The 17,107-nt window shown below is 37.2% G+C and overlaps 1 protein-coding gene across 1 annotated transcript in view; it reads right to left on the reverse strand.

Moving 5' to 3' along the window:
* The window catches only part of MEI4 (meiotic double-stranded break formation protein 4), a 35,857-nt gene extending 19,268 nt beyond the window's left edge, over positions 1-16,589 (reverse strand). The window contains exons 1-4 of the mRNA XM_029285184.1: positions 16,535-16,589; positions 15,441-15,686; positions 13,935-14,470; positions 3,360-3,491 (exon numbers count right to left, since the gene is read on the reverse strand). Of these exons, the coding sequence (XP_029141017.1) occupies positions 3,360-3,491; positions 13,935-14,470; positions 15,441-15,686; positions 16,535-16,589 (969 nt within the window). The remainder of the gene's footprint in view (positions 1-3,359; positions 3,492-13,934; positions 14,471-15,440; positions 15,687-16,534) is intronic.
* Positions 16,590-17,107: the final 518 nt, after the last annotated feature.

Below are 17,107 nucleotides of genomic sequence, written 5' to 3' on the forward strand. Positions count from 1 at the left end.
AGATCATAAATACATGCATTGGTCACAAAGTTAATTTTTCACCATCATAACGACAAATTGAGACAGTCCCTAAGCAAGGATGGCCTGTAGATGAATTTTTAATATAAAGGATATGAATTTATCATACATAAATAGGGCTTAGATGAACTAATGACTGCCATTCTATTGAATACAAAACACTTAGGATCATATTTTAATACTCTAGGTTGCTTTTTGGATGACAGAGGAGTGATCAGCTGTGTCTGAAATGTATATTGGCATTTCTAAAACACATTCTTATCCATTCCATAGGTACCAGTTTCTCACAATCTGGAATAATAATACCTTGTTGTTTTCATTCCATTTAGTTACCTCCATCTAAATAAAATTCTTTTCCAGAGAATTTTCTATGATTTTTGCATATCAAAATATCCCATGTTTCAACTAAAAAGACTGTCAGCCTGATTGGCCTTCAGCATTTCAACTTTGAATAAAGGTAGTCCTTAACCTAAAATCATTTGCTTAGTGACTGTTCAAAATTATAACGGCATTGAAAAAATAATTTATGGCTGGTTCTCACACAACTGTTGCAGCATCCCCATGGTCACATTATCAAAATTCAGATACTTGACAACTGACACAGATTTATGGACAGTTGCACTGTCCCGAGATTATGTGATCACCATTTGTAATCTTCCCCGCCAGCTACCCACAAGCAAAGTCAAGATTCACTTAATGAATGTGGATTCACTTAATGACTAAATGATCCACTTAACAACTGCAGTATTTCAGTTAACTGTGGCAAGAAAGGTCACAGAATAGGGTAAAATTCACTCTTGCTTAGCAGTGAAAATTTTGGACTTAAATTGTGGTCGTAAGTCGAGGACTACCTGCAATGTATTTCGTAGACAAGCTTCCCGGTGTTTTGCTATTTCATGCCAAAAATCTTATAAAATTAAGTTGCATCTTCCAAATAAGAATGGGATTATCAAAACTGTAAAGCAACTAGAGAACTTGCGTTTGTTAAAAACATTTTTTACTCAGAGCAAGAGTGGAATAGTGAATGCAACTGCTTTAACAATAGTTATCCATAGGATATAATTACCTGATTTTATCTGATAGAAGTGGTGACTCATAGTGACCACACATTATAAATGAAGTTTACTTCAATTTGTTGTTTTTTTTTTGTTTTTTTGTAGCATGAGAGGTATATAGCTACACAGTGGAACAACTCTAAAACAAATGAGTCCTACAATCAATATACGAAGGGAGGCTCAGCCAATCTCATTGTACACATGTTGTACTTTGACAATAATTTATGGTGAGGATATGTTTGAGTGTTTTTAGCACAGCTTCAGGGAATTTTCAGGACTCACTCAAACCTTCTGCAGCCACCTGTTATTTGACAGCCCAGAGGAAAATGTGAAGCAAGGGCTACCACCAGTCTTTCTGCTGACAAGTACCTATCTCAGCATGTTTCTCCACAGGTTAAATCATCTTCAGCAGAGCATATCAGATCTGATTTTCTCTATTAATGTTTTTCTGTTTGTTTTACAGTTCTGTGCTGATTTTTAATATGATAATCTATATCTGCTGTCAATAATATATTGGCAGACATCTTATTCTGAATGCCACCATTTCTGTGCTTGGCATTGGATTCAGAATTCTTTATCTAAGTTCCTGGCTTTCCATAAGCATCCCTAAAACTGATCTGAGTAGCTCAGATTATCTTCCGCGTTAGCACAGGTCTCTAGGTCAGGTGTGTCCAACCTTTTGGCTTGCCTGAACCGCACTGAGTGAAGAGGAATTGTCTTGGGCCACATATAAAATATATAGTTAATGTATATAAACAACAAACTTCCTTTATTTTGGGGGGCCTTGTGTGCCCACATGATTAGCTGTTCAAGGCTGCATGCCGGCCACGGGTTGGGCATGCTTGCTCTAGGTTGTAGATTTCTTCCCAGAACCCTGCTACTACAATATTTTGGGTACAGAATCGATAGACTCGTGCTGGCTAAGTCACAATTACAATCGTACAGCATGTATTTTCTTAAGAGCACCAACTTGTTAACTAATGGCGTCACTTCCCAAAATGTTTGGAGGCTCTTTTTCTTCTTCCAGAATGCACAGAAGATTAAGGAGATTCAAAAAATAATCCAGGGTATCTCTCGCCATCTTTCATCAGACAATGGACTGTCATGCAATTGTTACTGCAGGGACTTGCCAATTATTTTTACAGAAAGACAAATGGGGCCTCTCTCAACATGCAGATAAAGATGCTCTAAATGCATTTTATCTTAAACCTTCTTATAATAAATCATTTCATGTTCATGAAAACAATGTCATTGCTTATTCAGCTGAAGAAAAAAATAGACTTTTGTTTTCTGATTGTCACACTCAGTTTTGTTGTGCAATAAAAGAAAACAGCAAGCACCTACTCCTAATCTGCAAAGCCCTGGTTCTTTTTTTTTTTTTTTAATCATTCTCCAGGTTGACTGGCAGGTCACATTTTTTTTAATATTTTCTTGCCATTTCTAGAGTTGACTTACAGCCAATGTAGGTCCTGGTCAGCAAGGAACTATTATGCCTCAACTGAGACAAAATACAAGGAACGTCATAGAATTCAGCTGACAGCCCAGATTCCAGTGCATAGGAACATCTCTAGTACCCCTAGTATATTTCTGTGGGTGACAATTCATGCTTTCTTCTGCATTATTTATATGTCATCTGTGTGCAGAACATTTTACAAAGAGCATGTTATGACAGCGCTCTATTCCCACAAGCTACAGGAGCACAACAAAGGAATGGGAGACGGAGGTATGCTAACAAGAATGGATAAAAAAATTAACTATATTTTGACTTATTTACAATAAGATAAAGGAACTATCTTTTCATCTCTTATACCATCTGCCAACTGTGGTAAAAGACTCTAAGAAACTCTAAGAAACAGTTTAGTGAACTTGCTCCATTTTCTGGGAACCAATCATTCTTAACAATACCTAATCATTTCATTTCGTTTTGTTTATCTTTTATCTTCTTTTATCTTTGTAGCTTTTAATTTCCTCATCTTAAAAGCACTGAGCTACATGATCTGATTATCTAAACACTATAGGAAAACCTGTATAAAGCATTCAAATCAGCTTTCCCCAGTTGTTTCTGGATGCACGTGCATACATGGCTACTTCCCCAAGGTTCATTAGTGAGAACGTTTTAGATGAATTTCACCACTGGCTGTATTAATCATCCCTACATATATTGAAATCTGGTTAATAAGCTATAAATGAAAGTCAGAACACTTATAAAAAAAGAAACCTTCAGGAATAATAGTATTAAGGTAAAATCTATAAAATTTATAACAGCATAAAATCACAGAATTGTACCTTATTCGCATGCTGCAATTTATTAGCAAATTGACTGATTTCTCTGAAAAGCAGGGATATTGTAGAGCGCCTCAATATGCTACATTGCCCAAACAGAACAAGGGTACGGGACATGGAATCCTGAATCTGAAACTGAATAAAAATATCAGTAAGTTTCATCTCATTTAAAAAAAATATTTTAATTAAATTAAAATATGCAGATATATTTAGAATATTTTCAGGGCATCCAAAGGACTAGCAGAGACTAAACAAGCAAGTCAAGCACATTTTATTGAAATGTACCATGCATCAATATAAAACTATTTTGTATACTTCACAATCATTAAAAATATGACTAGATCTAGTCAGAAGTTTATTTGATCATAAACAGCATGCTAAATTACTGCCTTTCAGGCCAATGAACCAATTTTAGAACATTCTCTGGCAAAAACACCCATTAGATATGCTGGATTTGATTCATGACCACCTGGTTTGCTTTATGACTATTGTAAAAATGGTTGTAAAATTGTATCTGGGCACATAGTGACCCGTTAAACAACCGCAATAACTTTTGACCAAAGTTCCAGACTCAATTGTGATTAGTTGGGGACGACCTGTGAGCACCTGCAAAACCCAGAACCAAAGCACACAGAAGTGCAATTTTTTTTCTCTCCCCACCCACGATAAAAAACAAATCAAACTGATACTTTCAACTTGTCTACGTCCAAGTGCTCCTAACAAAATAAGTCCAAAGGATATTGTGAGAGTCGCAAGCTTAGTACGTTCTGAGTAATCACAGACCACTTATATGTATAATGAGAAGAACTGAAATTTTCTTCACTGAAGTAGAATTACCAAATTATAGGATATTCACTTTCAGGGGTCATCATAACCCTTTCACAGCTCAGTCCAACAAATTGCTGAACAATCAAGCCATACATTCTGATACAAGGATTGCAGAGCTATACAAATAAGAAAGTTCAGTTCCTGCCTTCAAAAGTACTTTATCCTCTCCCTTTTTCCTAGCACAGGATTGTGTGGCATTTCTGTTCATTTCTGGAATTCCCAAAACAATGTTATATAAAACTGGAGGCATAAGCCTACACAAATTTGAGGTAATGAATTGCCAATATCTGATGGTTTGTCAACATCAGAATATTTTTCCTTGTTTCTTTTAATTTCAGTTTATGTATGAACAGTTACTATTATACTATTATATTATACTATATATTATATGGTATATTATTATACTATTACTATTACTAATTTAAATGACGTGGATTACCAATATTTGTAACAGTAACAATGACAAATTCTCAATACATGTTATTTGTACCATATTGTTTATTAATTTAAGAAAGTACCAATTTTAAAGCCATCTTCATATTCTCTGCTAAACCTCTGTTGATGACAACAAACTTGTGTTTTACTCTTAAGAAATATACTATGACTATGCATTAATTTTCAATAAGTAGCAAAAATGGAACACAGTGTGAGAGTCCTGTTGCTTCGTTCATCTCCAAGTTGATTTTCAGAATTTCAAAATCTCACTCATCTTGCTATCATTCATTTATTTTTAATGGCTATGTATTAAAATATTATGAGGGATTCTAACCTTCCATTGTTTAAACTGGCCAGGTTTTACATTTTTCTATGCATATAAAGAGAAGATATATAAAATTGATAAACTCAGAACAGAAATATCAATAATTCAAATGCCTCTTTTCATTGAATGTATTGACAGAATGGGAACTTTGTTCAAATTTAATCTGCTGTTTAATTCAGAAGTATAATTATTGTGCACTTCATTTTTATTATTGTCTAAAGCTGTTATGGTTGTTTAGTACCTCCAAACCATTTTTCCCAAATTAGTTTCATTTTAAAACCACGTAAGTAGCACAGCTATCTAAATCAATGGTATTGTTCTAGATTTATTCCTATGCGGGCAACTGACCTACGGTATATAATTAGATTATTCTTAAGTTGCTGAGAATCAGGCACTGTACCAATATTTTTATCTATATTATTCATATCTGCTTATTTCAGTGGGATTTACTCCCACCTATAAATACAACTATGAGAATAATTTAGACATAACAACTGCAACAGCATTCAGACACTTGTTGTGTTGGGGTGCTATGCTTCTGGTGAGGTTTTCTCTCCCTGTTCCATCCACCAGAGCATAGAAAGAGACAGTAACATTAGTATTCATTTCCTATTCCATTTTTTCCTTTAAATATTTTGCCTTAACGAGTCTAGATTATTTGAAACCCTGCCATTTATGCATTTTAATAATTTATTAATGCTGTGAATTTTGAGTTGGACTATTAATCCTATATATCTTTGTAGACTAAACAAAGAAAGAGTTATATACAAAAAAAATTTCTCTTGGAAATCCTTCCCTGGGCTTATTTACCTATAAAGAACAGCAGAACATTAAAGAAAAATCTCAACCCAAAGCATATTAGATATAGAAGCAATTTAGCATTCCAGCATAGCTGAGCACTTACTCAGGGATACGGAGGAAGAATAAGACAATGCAGTGTTAGAAATGGTTAGATCTTTGAATGTACAGGTAATCAATTTATGATTGATACAATCAGGGCTTTTTTTGTCATAGAACGCCCGGAACGGAGTTCCGGCACTTTTTTTGGATGGAACCTTGTAGGGTAGGCAAGGCGGGTTGTATGACGTGTGTGAGTTCCGGCACCTTTTTTTTTTTAGAAAAAAAGCACTGAATACAATTATCTCTGGAATCTTCTTTTGTCGAGTGAAATGGTAATTAAACAAGGCATCATATGATTGCTTTGTTCAATGAATGCAATACTGGCTCCCCCATTGTGGTCATTATCTGATAGCATGGATTGTTAGGCAGAGTGCAGAGATGCCTCAGGGTGGTGAAGAGAGCAACAGCTATAGCGCCCACTGGTATGCGGAAAGCAGCTGTGAGCTGGGAGGCCCGGTCTGACTATTACACAGGGTCTACCATTGTGCATAACACTGCTGAGGGTGCCCAGGCCTTTTCCCTGTGCCAACATACCTGGGAGGCTGCTCCCCGCCGTATCGTACCCGGGAGGCCTGCATAAATTGCAGCAGTATGCATAGAAGTCTCAACTTACTTTGCATTTTTCTGCAACTGCTGTCAGGTATACTCAGCTAACGGGCGGTGCATCCTTTCTACGGAGGCCTACATGCCCAGCTGATGTGCGGTGCATCCTTCCTCATGCCTTTCTGCAATGGGCGCCATTCTCACGACTGGAAAGCTCCTATTTCAAACTGTGTGATTTGGAGAATGAACCTTCCAAATGATTGAGAGACTGGCGCCAGCCTTTGTGATCATTTGGAAGGTTAGAAAGTTTATATGGGTGGCTGTAGAGTAAGCTAGATCAGTTAAATATACTTTTCCCTGCATTTGTATTAACAAATAAGTAGGTTACTTATTGAAAACTCTATTTGTTGATTCAGGAGACGTCGTAAATTTAATAAGGCTTACTCCTGATTAAGCTTGCGTAAATTGGTAACCATATAAATAATACAGCAGCAGTTACTTTTTTTCCCTTTTCTGAACAATACAAAATCATACACAGAAAACTTTTATCCTTTTTTTAGTCTGGGATAGGTAATATACTGCTAATCCAAAATATCCATAGACAAGAATGGACCAAAAACTTCACAAATGGTATTTAGACTTTTACAAACAATAATGTTTAATAAAATGCCACTTGCCAGAAGTTAAACATTCTAATGATAAATCATGGTTAAATTTTTACCAATAAATCCTTTCAGTGATGCTTATAATTAATAAATGAAAAAGATCAATGAAATGCAGAAGGAAGAGATTAGTTGGGGGTACAAAATATAAAAGTTAATACCCAAATAATGAAATGAGGCATGAAGAGGATTTGAGTGATTAATTCAATAAATCCCGAGACCATGATATATTGCCTTTTTTATATCAGTAAGCTAACTAGCAAAGGACTACTTACAACTGCATACATTCTTCCATCTGGATTAATGTTCACTCACTTATCTGGACTGATTATGTTAATATATTTACATTCAATCTCTTGGGCATTTTAAAAAAATATGCTTAGAAGGTTACAAGCATTACTGTTTCCAGGACAGAGGTTTTCTATTATATGAAATATGTTATCTAAATAACATCCTGAGTAAATTGTTTAATGTTGAATTTGTTCTATTTTTAAAAACAACTTTAGGTCTTTCAATATAATCACACCATGTTGGATCAAGATATCTGACTGTTTGAGGCAACCGATAAAGTGGCATTATAATCTCAATTTCACATTTCTGATAGTTGAAATTTCAATACTGATGAAGGCAAACTTTCTTTCAGCTGAGGGCAACAATGATAGCTTAAGCATTTGGAACATTATCAAAAGTTATTTGACCCTCCCAATATTGCTGGGAAAATATTCCTTTTCCTAGGCCAGACATGTCAAACACAAGGCCCGGGGGCCGGATGCGGCCCGCGAAGTGGTTTCATGTGGCCCGCGAAGCCATCCTGGAAACACTGAGGGAACGGCCCCCTCTGCCTTGGCCCAGGCCCAGGCCAGCCGCAAGCCAATGTACAATTTTGTGGTGGCCATTCAGTCTTAGCTCCACAAGGCTGTCTGGAAACAGCGAGGAACCAAGAGAACCTTGAGCAGCAGTCTTGAGGAAGTGGGGCTGGGTTTGGTGCCACAGGTGCTCAAGGGCCAGGCTGGGCATTTGATCTCTGCTGCCCAGGGCTCCGGGCAGCCCACACCACCATCCAGCCTCCCTGCATGGCCTGAGAGGAACAGTGAGGCTCCTCCAGTGGACCATGCCTTGGCACTTGCCCCGGTCCCACCCTGTTCTGCCAGAGACCCTCACATCTGTCCCACTCCTGCCCAGGCCCCCACAGGCACCCTTGACGCGAACGATGTAGAGCTGGCCACACCCACTCAGTAGGCCACACCCACTCCATCCACGCCCACCCAGCAGGCCGCACCCACCCTGGCCACACCCACCCGGCCCCCTGAGGGCAATCATAATGCTGATGCAGCCCTCAATGAAATTGAGTTTGACACCCCTGTCCTAGGCAACAAGAACCAATGTTAGAGGAGAGAGACTGACTGTTCACAATCATGAATTATAATCTGTCAAGTGCTTGCAAATGAATTTGGTTGGCCACATTGTATAAGATAAATCATGGTTTAACTTTCTAATTTCCAGACATACAGTATTTCCTTTTAGTGGACATACGATCTACAAAATAATGGAGAGGATTCCAACTTGAATAAGAGAGCCACAGACACAGAGACTGTAAAAAAAAATGTTTAGTTTTATATTACTTTCCTTCTTGTTTCATGATTTTCATGAGATTGAAACAGAATGGTTGGGCAAATGCTGACAGCAGAGTCCAGGGTAGATTCTATTTGCATGCCACTGCAGCCTGTTTAAAACCTCACATCTGGCACATGCTACTTGGCTTTCATACAAAGAACACAGCATGTAGCAACTGCACCTGGAAATCAGCACAAATTGAAAGCCAGAGAAAATGTTACAAGGATTGCAAGAAACAAGGATTCCCCTTGCATACTTTTAGAGTGGGCCAGTTTACTTCACAGATGTTTGCTTTTACAGCTAAGACAAACAATGCCGCCAGGTGCATTAAATTATAGAAATACCTTCCTAGTATTCCTTTTTGTAACTTCAACATGTAAACAAATATTTTAGATTTATGTACGCCAGAAATGCTACCCCTTTGAGATACCAAATTGTTTTCCAACAAAAGATGATAAATAGAATATGATTCTACTGGCTATAATCAAGGAACTCTCCCTGGTTTAACCATGAGACTCTGAAGGCACTCAGCAATGCAACCTGTAGACGCCAAAGTGTCTCTGGTACTAGAGCGAGGAGAAAATCTCCGATCTCTCCTAATCTGGAACTCGAAGGAAATGCTTAGCCCAAGAACTATAATAAATCTTGGAAATATATTTAGCATCTTGCCTTATGTAAGACTACTTTTTCTTCTGATTTAGCCAATCAAAATTTATGGTGCAAATGAGTTTTAAGAGGGAATAGACACTCTATCTTTTGTTCTATCAAGGTATGTCATGAGGAGCTGATATCTGCTATTAAAAAAAAACAAGTATTTCAAACATTGTTCCAAAAAGTGATGCTCCTAACATTTAAAAACAGTATTATCTCCTGGAACAACCTCATTTACTTTTTCAATAACAACATGAGGTCGAGAAATAGTCAGTGTCTAAAGGTCACGAAGGGTCTGGCCAACGAAGGGTGTGAACCATGATTTCACCATATATTTTGCTTACATTATATATAATCTAAAAAAGGGTTAATCACATACTCCTATTTCTGTGCTGTTGGCTTACAATTTCTATGATTCCAGATATTGGCCATATTGATAAGGTGGTGATAACTGAAGGAGAACTTCCAACCACTTCTCCTAAAAATATGATAAAGTTATTCTTTGTTTCTGCAATACAAAGATGTAAAAGGCTGTATAGTCTTAATTAGAATGAATATGATTAATAATTATATGGAGAGAAACTGCCTGTTAACACAAGTAGGATGAATTTGATTAAATTAACATATTTTCTAGATTAAATCAGCAAAGCCTAAAAGCACAACTAGAAATATTCCCCTGGTTTGCATTTTTTATACAGGGTCAACAGTCAAAGACACTTCCTTGTTAACTACATTGAGCATTAGGTTTTCTTTGCAGAAATATTGTTCTCAAGGTTGTCACTCTTCAGTACAAGGAGCCATATTCTTTTAAATAGATACTGAAACAAGATCTTCAAAATTAATAAAGTTAAATCATTTTTAGCTTCTAATGTTCTATAAATCATTGAAATTAAATCGAAGAAGAATAACTTTAACTACTTTCCAATTTCATGAAATACAGGAAGAAAGAATCACCATGCCCTTTTTTAAAAACTGGGAAGAAAATGAACTGTATCTTTTAAATGTTAAGCACTAGACTAGATCGTGACAGAGATGAAAAATATAATGAAAAAACATGGAGCAGAGTATACAGTAATCATTTCAAAGTTTACTGGTGTAAATATGTTATTTTTATTTACTATATTTATTTAGTGAATGTACTCCTAAATAAATAATCCTAAACCTATTTACATTTAAATTCCAAGAATCATGATCCTAATCAAACAAGATTTCTCTGGTTTCTTTTCTCTAGCTCAAATGAAGTAAGAATAAAGAATAAAAGAATAAAAGGTTAATGCAACTTTCAGCAACCCCAGTGCCCCCCATCAAATTCTGATGTTTTATTGCTTTTATCCCCAGCCAACAGATTAAAGGAAATCTAGCCTGCGCTAGTGGCTCCCAAAAAGTTAAAGAACTTTATTGGCTTTCAAAAATACTCAAGAGGTATGTTTACCATGACTTACCAGATACAATTCAGCCATATTTTGTTTTTAAATCTTGCAAGTTATTGTTAGCATATGATTCCAAGGGAATACGTAACACCTGGGGCTTTTAATTTCAGAGCTTTAACAAGGAGGCAAATTCCTTCATACTCAGCTTAGTATTAAACAATTTGCTTTACTAACCACTACAACATATTCATGTCATTTATAAACATAATGCAGAAACTGATTGCAAACCAGATTAAAAAGATATATACTTGAAGTATAAATGACCTCTTCATTGAACAAGTTCTATTATATTCAAATTTTATTGAGAAACTACTGATCTGCAACTTCAGACTGAAAGACTGAAAATCCAGTGGCACTATTGGAATCATCCAACTCATTGGTGATTATCTTTATTTTCATAAACTGAAACATATATGGGTGTCTCTAACTACATATTTACAAGAAAAAAAGACCTTAACACATACTCATCAATATTTTCATTTATATAATATTTCATAGGTCTCAGCCTGGTGCTCAGAATATAAACGACTCCAAACATCAATGGCCATCAGGTGCTTTCCTTGGCATTAAGTATCCAGCCCACCAGGCATAAACACACACTCACACCCAGAGGAGTGTGAAAAGATGGGAAATCTTTAGGAAGCCTCTTTACTTCAAAGAATACTCTAGGCCCCAAAATGGCCTCTATAAGCTTTCTTAGGGGAAAAAAAGGATGGAATGGTTACAATCCTATGGTTGTTTGGAACTGTATTCACTGGCCCAGAAAATTGGCAAAAGTAAACAGACCTAGGAGTGTTCTGCAGCAGGAAGAACTAAGATGATGATGATGATGATGATGATGATGATGATGATGATGATAGGCACCTTGGGTGCAATCCTAAAACAACTGGAACACTATTTGAACATCATTGACATTGACAAATTCACCATCAGTCAATTGCAAAAGGTGGTAAGGACTCCATAGGTAGACAAAAATACCAAACCCAGTCTGAAAATCTGGCTGACTGCGATGAACAACAATAATTTTCAATTATTTTAAAATTGCATATCAAAATCAAATAGCTGTCTGGATCATCAGTCCTTTGTACCTGGATATGTTCTCTGGGGCAGTCATTTTATGAATAGGTAAATCTCTTCAGAAGTGATTTTGCAAGTTTACCCATAATCTTTGAAACATTTGATAACAAATATTGTTGCAACCCAACTGCTTAAAAATAATTATTTTAAATACACCTAGGAAGCAGATTCCAAGCTATATCAAATCTAAATTCTTCACAAAATAAACAGTTTGACTCTAAGAAGGTAGTTATCAGAAAGAAAGAGTGATTGAAAGGATACTCTTAATAAATCAATTTTACAGCGACAATCTGTGTTTGTTTTTAAATTATACTCCTAGGATAAATTACATATTCCTGGCCATATTTGCCACTAAAAACAAGTGCTATTTATAAATAACTGATTTAACAATTTGTTATTCTGAATATATTAAGAGGTCTCTCTTGATAGAAGTGATCTTAAATTGAAAATATAAATCAAACAAAGACTTTTGAAGAAGGCAATTTAAGAGTACTACTATGTCCATATTTTTACTATTCACCAGTCCAGAAAAATGTTCTGTATAGTTATGCAACTTGTTTCTCCATTTCCTTTATTTAAGGTGCCACAAGAGGAATGACAGGTATCTAATCTATAATTTTTTGAATCAAAAATACTTTTCTATCATTTCACAATCAAGGACAAAAGTGGCTCTTTAAAGTCTCATTATCTAAAATTAGCTGGTATGTCCTGCTATTGTGATTTGAAGTTTAGATATTATATTTTGATCACCGACTTTTAGTACTCCAAACAAAGCAAAGCCAAGATCTAATTAAAATCTTGTAAAACTTTTATGTTCAGGTAATTTTACATTTGAGATTAATAAATGTCATATAAATGTTCTATAAAATACTTTTTCAAAGTTTCTTAAACACTATTAGTATGATCTCATTTAATAGGGTTTTCAATTATTATAGCTGAAAATCATAATATTAACTATTATGTAAATAGTTAATCTGTAAATATTTAACATCAAAAAGAGCTATCACTTAAATATGAGCCAGCAGTGTGCTGCAGCTGCCAAAAAGCCAGCACAGTTCTATGCTGCATTAATGATCACATGAAGTGTTGATACCACTTTATAATGCCTTGGTAAGGCCACACTTGGAATATTGCATCCAGTTTTGGTCACCACGATGTCAGAAAAACATTGAGACTCTAGAAAGAGTGCAGAGAAGAGCAACAAAGATGATCAGGGGACTGGAGGCTAAAACATATAAAGAACGGTTGCTGGAATTGGGTATGTCTAATTTAATGAAAAGAAGGACTAGGGGTGACATGATAGCAGTGTTCCAATATCTCAGGGATTGCCACAAAGAAGAAGGAGACAAGCTATTCTCCAAAGCACCTGAAGGCAGGACAAGAAGCAATGGATGGAAACTAATCAAGGAGAGAAGCAGTCTTGAACTAAGAAGAAATTTCCTGACGGTTAGAACAATTAACTAGTGGAACAGCTTGCCTTCAGAAATCATGGGCGCTCCATCACTGGAGGTTTTTAAGAAGAGACTAGGCAGTCACTTGTCTGCAATGGTATATGTTCTCCTGCTTGAGCAGGGGGTTGGACTAGAAGACCTCCAAGGTCCCTTCCAGATTCTATTCTATTCTATTCTGTTCTGTTGTTCTGTTCTGTTCTGTTCGATTCTCTATATTTCAGATTTCCACTATGTTCCAAAACATCCCTTAAATTATAAAGTATTTTCAAATGCTGACATTCTTTGAAATTCTGTCCTTATTAGAAAGCCAAACCACCTGGATATATTATCACCCCTTGAGCTCATTTAGTAGGAAAGAGCTGGATTCTCTTGCACTATGAAATGTTTGAATTTAGATGACACAGGCTAATCTTCAAAATGCATGCATAATATTTATGGAGTACTTCTTGAGCACTGATTGCCTGATTCAGACATACAGTATATGGGTTGTACATTATTCACAAACTCATTGCCTTCCGTGCTCTCATTCATGCAAAAAGTTAGCTCAGAATTTCCAGCAATGTAAAATGCTTAACATTGCATAAAGAAGTATCATACAACTGAATGGTCATTATGCTTACAACCTTAGAAATACAGTAATTCCTGGAATGTATTTTACTTACTCTGTTGAGATAGCTGCTGTTTAAAATAATTTGTACAAGTCTTTCCATAGAGTCTTCCAACTTTTTTAAACACCTTCCCAATATCCGACAAGAAAAATCAGCATCATTTAATAATTTAGCTATGATAAAAACAGCCTGAGTCATAAAATCTGGAAAGGGTTGTTCAGGAAGGTTATATGATGTAACCAGACCATCGAGCAACTGGAAAAAAGAATTGGACACCACGGAGCAATCCCTTCCAAGTTTCATCAAATCCATTTTCATACTATTGGACTCTGCCAGATTTCTTATTTCAATGAAATGTTGTAGGAACTGCATGTGCAGCATCACAGATTGATTCTTGCTGGAAGTCAATGTGGGAAGTACATTTGACAAAATGGGAGGGGGAAAACTGTTGAAATCATGTCCCCTGAGGCTTAAGCTAGGCAGGTTTTCTGTACAATCACTTGAGATATCACACCCAGAGTCTTCAAAAAGGTCACTGCAGTCTGTTGTATTAGAAGCTGCCACAGACTGGCCTGTAAGTGGCATAATCCCTGAAAGACAAGAAGAAAACTATAGACACCCGTATATTATAATGGATGGAGAACTGGATTCTAAATCAAGAGACCTGAGGGGGAGTCAAAATTTCTAAACATATTACATTAAGCTTCAAAAGCTCCTAATGCTTCCATTGTTTTCAATCAATGCCACTGAACAATTACAAAATCATATTAAAAGTTTTATCTAGTTTTCTTAGTCATAGTGTAATTTACTTAGAGGAAATGACTGCTTTTTCTGCAAGTGTCATCTACGTCTAACAAAGATATGACCATTTTCTGTATTTCTCCATTAATGGAGTAACATGTAAGCCTCTCTATTATTGAAAAGAATGGTGAAGTCAACAAATAGGCTCTTAAGGAATATGGCCCCAGCATCTTAGACCCTGTTCTTAACCCTATCTCTCAGTCAACAGATCTCCAGAGTGCAGGCTTTTGGGTGTTGCTATTGAAGCTATCCTTATTTGTGATCAGACCACAAACAAGAGGAGCGACGTGGTGTGTATTACCAAAACCTGGCTGGCTTTTAGGGCAGTTGTGTGAATTCAAAGATGCAGATAAGGACAGGGAAAAACTTGACCAGTTTAATTTAATTTAATTGATATAATCATATGTTTAATAGTAACCCTCCTCTATTACATAAAAAATAAAATTATGTGGCCACTTTTTGGAAAACCTCTGGAGAGCACATTCAAGGCTTCACGGGTCTACACACAGCAAAAACAAAAATAGGTTGTGATCCCAAAACCTAGAGGAGTTTGCAGGCTGTTACTGCTCAAAGAGGCAGTGAAGTCAGCAAGAGATTTGGGCAACTCATCAGTCTTCCATGCTGTCTAGCTGTATCTATTCCGCTTTACTTCATTTTAAGCTCAAATACTAATGGCAAGGCGATTCATAATTTCCCACATATATGAATAACACAGTTACTGTTAAAGAGATAATTACTAGAAATATATTTGAAACTTACTGTTTTTTACACTGACTCCAGAAAAACATTTATTCAAAAGGAGCTGTTGCCTTAAATGAAGAACTTCCATTTCTAATGCTTTAACTCTCATTTTCCATTTGGAATCCTGTTCAGATACTCTATTGGCCAGGTGCACTGCATATTCTTTGCTGCTTTTATCTGGTGGCTTGGAGCGGATAATTGCTAAAGCCAGTGCCAACTGCAACGTTTTGAAATACCATGTTGCATCTTCTTTATCTTTTATGTCTGTTAGAATGAAAAAAAAGCCATATTAGATACTTCTCTCCAATTAAAAAGTTGCTTTATATTTTATTTATTCAATGATCTAAAGGAAGTATTTTAGCTCCGGCAAGGCTTATATTAATCCAAAGATTCAGCCAAGACAAGAAAAATTAAAAATTGCAATGACACGTTGTCAAAAATAAATTATGAATCAAAGGGCTCTCATACTATGCTAGCATATAAGGACCCGATTTTATGAAACTTTAGATGGTGTCTATGTATACTTGTAAGTGTACAAATGCATTCTATTAAATTAAAATTCAGAAGCTATGTCCTAGTCCCGTGGTGGCGAACCTATGGTACGCGTGCCACAGGCGGCACACAGAGCCCTCTCTGTGGGCACGCACGCCATCGCCCCAGTCCTAGGCCTTCAGTCCTGTCCATGAGCAACCTGCATCAAAATCTCCCCAGGCAAGCTGAGTTTTATAAAACCTTTTCGCTTTAGGCCTCTGCCACCATGTGCAAAAAAAAAGTTCAATCAATCAATTTCAACTTCTCGCAGGGAAAAAAAAGATCTTGCAAAGTTAGAATTGATTGATTGAACTTTATTTTTAGTCCCACACAGCGGCGGAGGAAGTGACGCATTGGAGCTGGAAAGGTGCCACGTAGGGGTGGGGGGAGCGGCATTAGCAGGGCACTCCATGCGGGGGTGGGGCGGGGCCTGTGGAGAAGCAACGCTGCAGCGCTAGCATGGTGGTAGACCAGTTGCTTCCCTCCCCCTGCCAGACATCTGCCAAAGCCGAGCAGGGTAAGGTTGCCGCACCAGCCCCCGCCCAGATGCCCTCGTCTCCCCCAAGCGTGTTTTTTTTTACTAATCTGCCTTTCAGTTGCATTCCGTTTCTCCAATCGCTTCTCATCCTTCACCATGTGTTTATGGGACTATCGGTAAAAAAAAAAGTTTCATCAGACTTTCTAACTTCTCATGAGATCTCAAGAAGTTAGAAAGTCTGATGGAAATTTCTTTTTTTTTTACCGATAGTCCCACAAACACGTGGTGAAGGATGAGAAGTGAACGGTGAAACGGAATGTAGCTGAAAGGCAGGTTAGTAAAAAAAACGCTTGGGGGAGGCGAGGGCATCTGGGCAGGGGTGGGCGCAGCAACCTTACCCTGCCTGGTGGCGGGAGGGTGGGGCGCATGCCCTTCCCTTGCCAGGCCAGCCCCTGCAGTCCCGGGGTGGCTGTGCTGGGCAGCAATGGGCAGGGTGTTCAGGTGGAGGCCAGCAGGCCAACCAAAGCAGCAGGTGGAGCCCTGGAGGCTTGGGGAGGGAAGGTGCTGAAGTGGGCGGTCGGGCCATTGTCAAGAGCAACGCGGTTGAGCGGAAAGCGGCCTCAGAACAACTGGGGCAGGTAAGGAAAGAAATTCTCGCTCCCCCCAGAAATTGCCT

Source organism: Protobothrops mucrosquamatus, unplaced genomic scaffold, assembly GCF_001527695.2.
Source record: "Protobothrops mucrosquamatus isolate PMUCROS unplaced genomic scaffold, P.Mucros_1.0 scaffold1394, whole genome shotgun sequence".
Taxonomy (NCBI): domain Eukaryota; kingdom Metazoa; phylum Chordata; class Lepidosauria; order Squamata; family Viperidae; genus Protobothrops; species Protobothrops mucrosquamatus.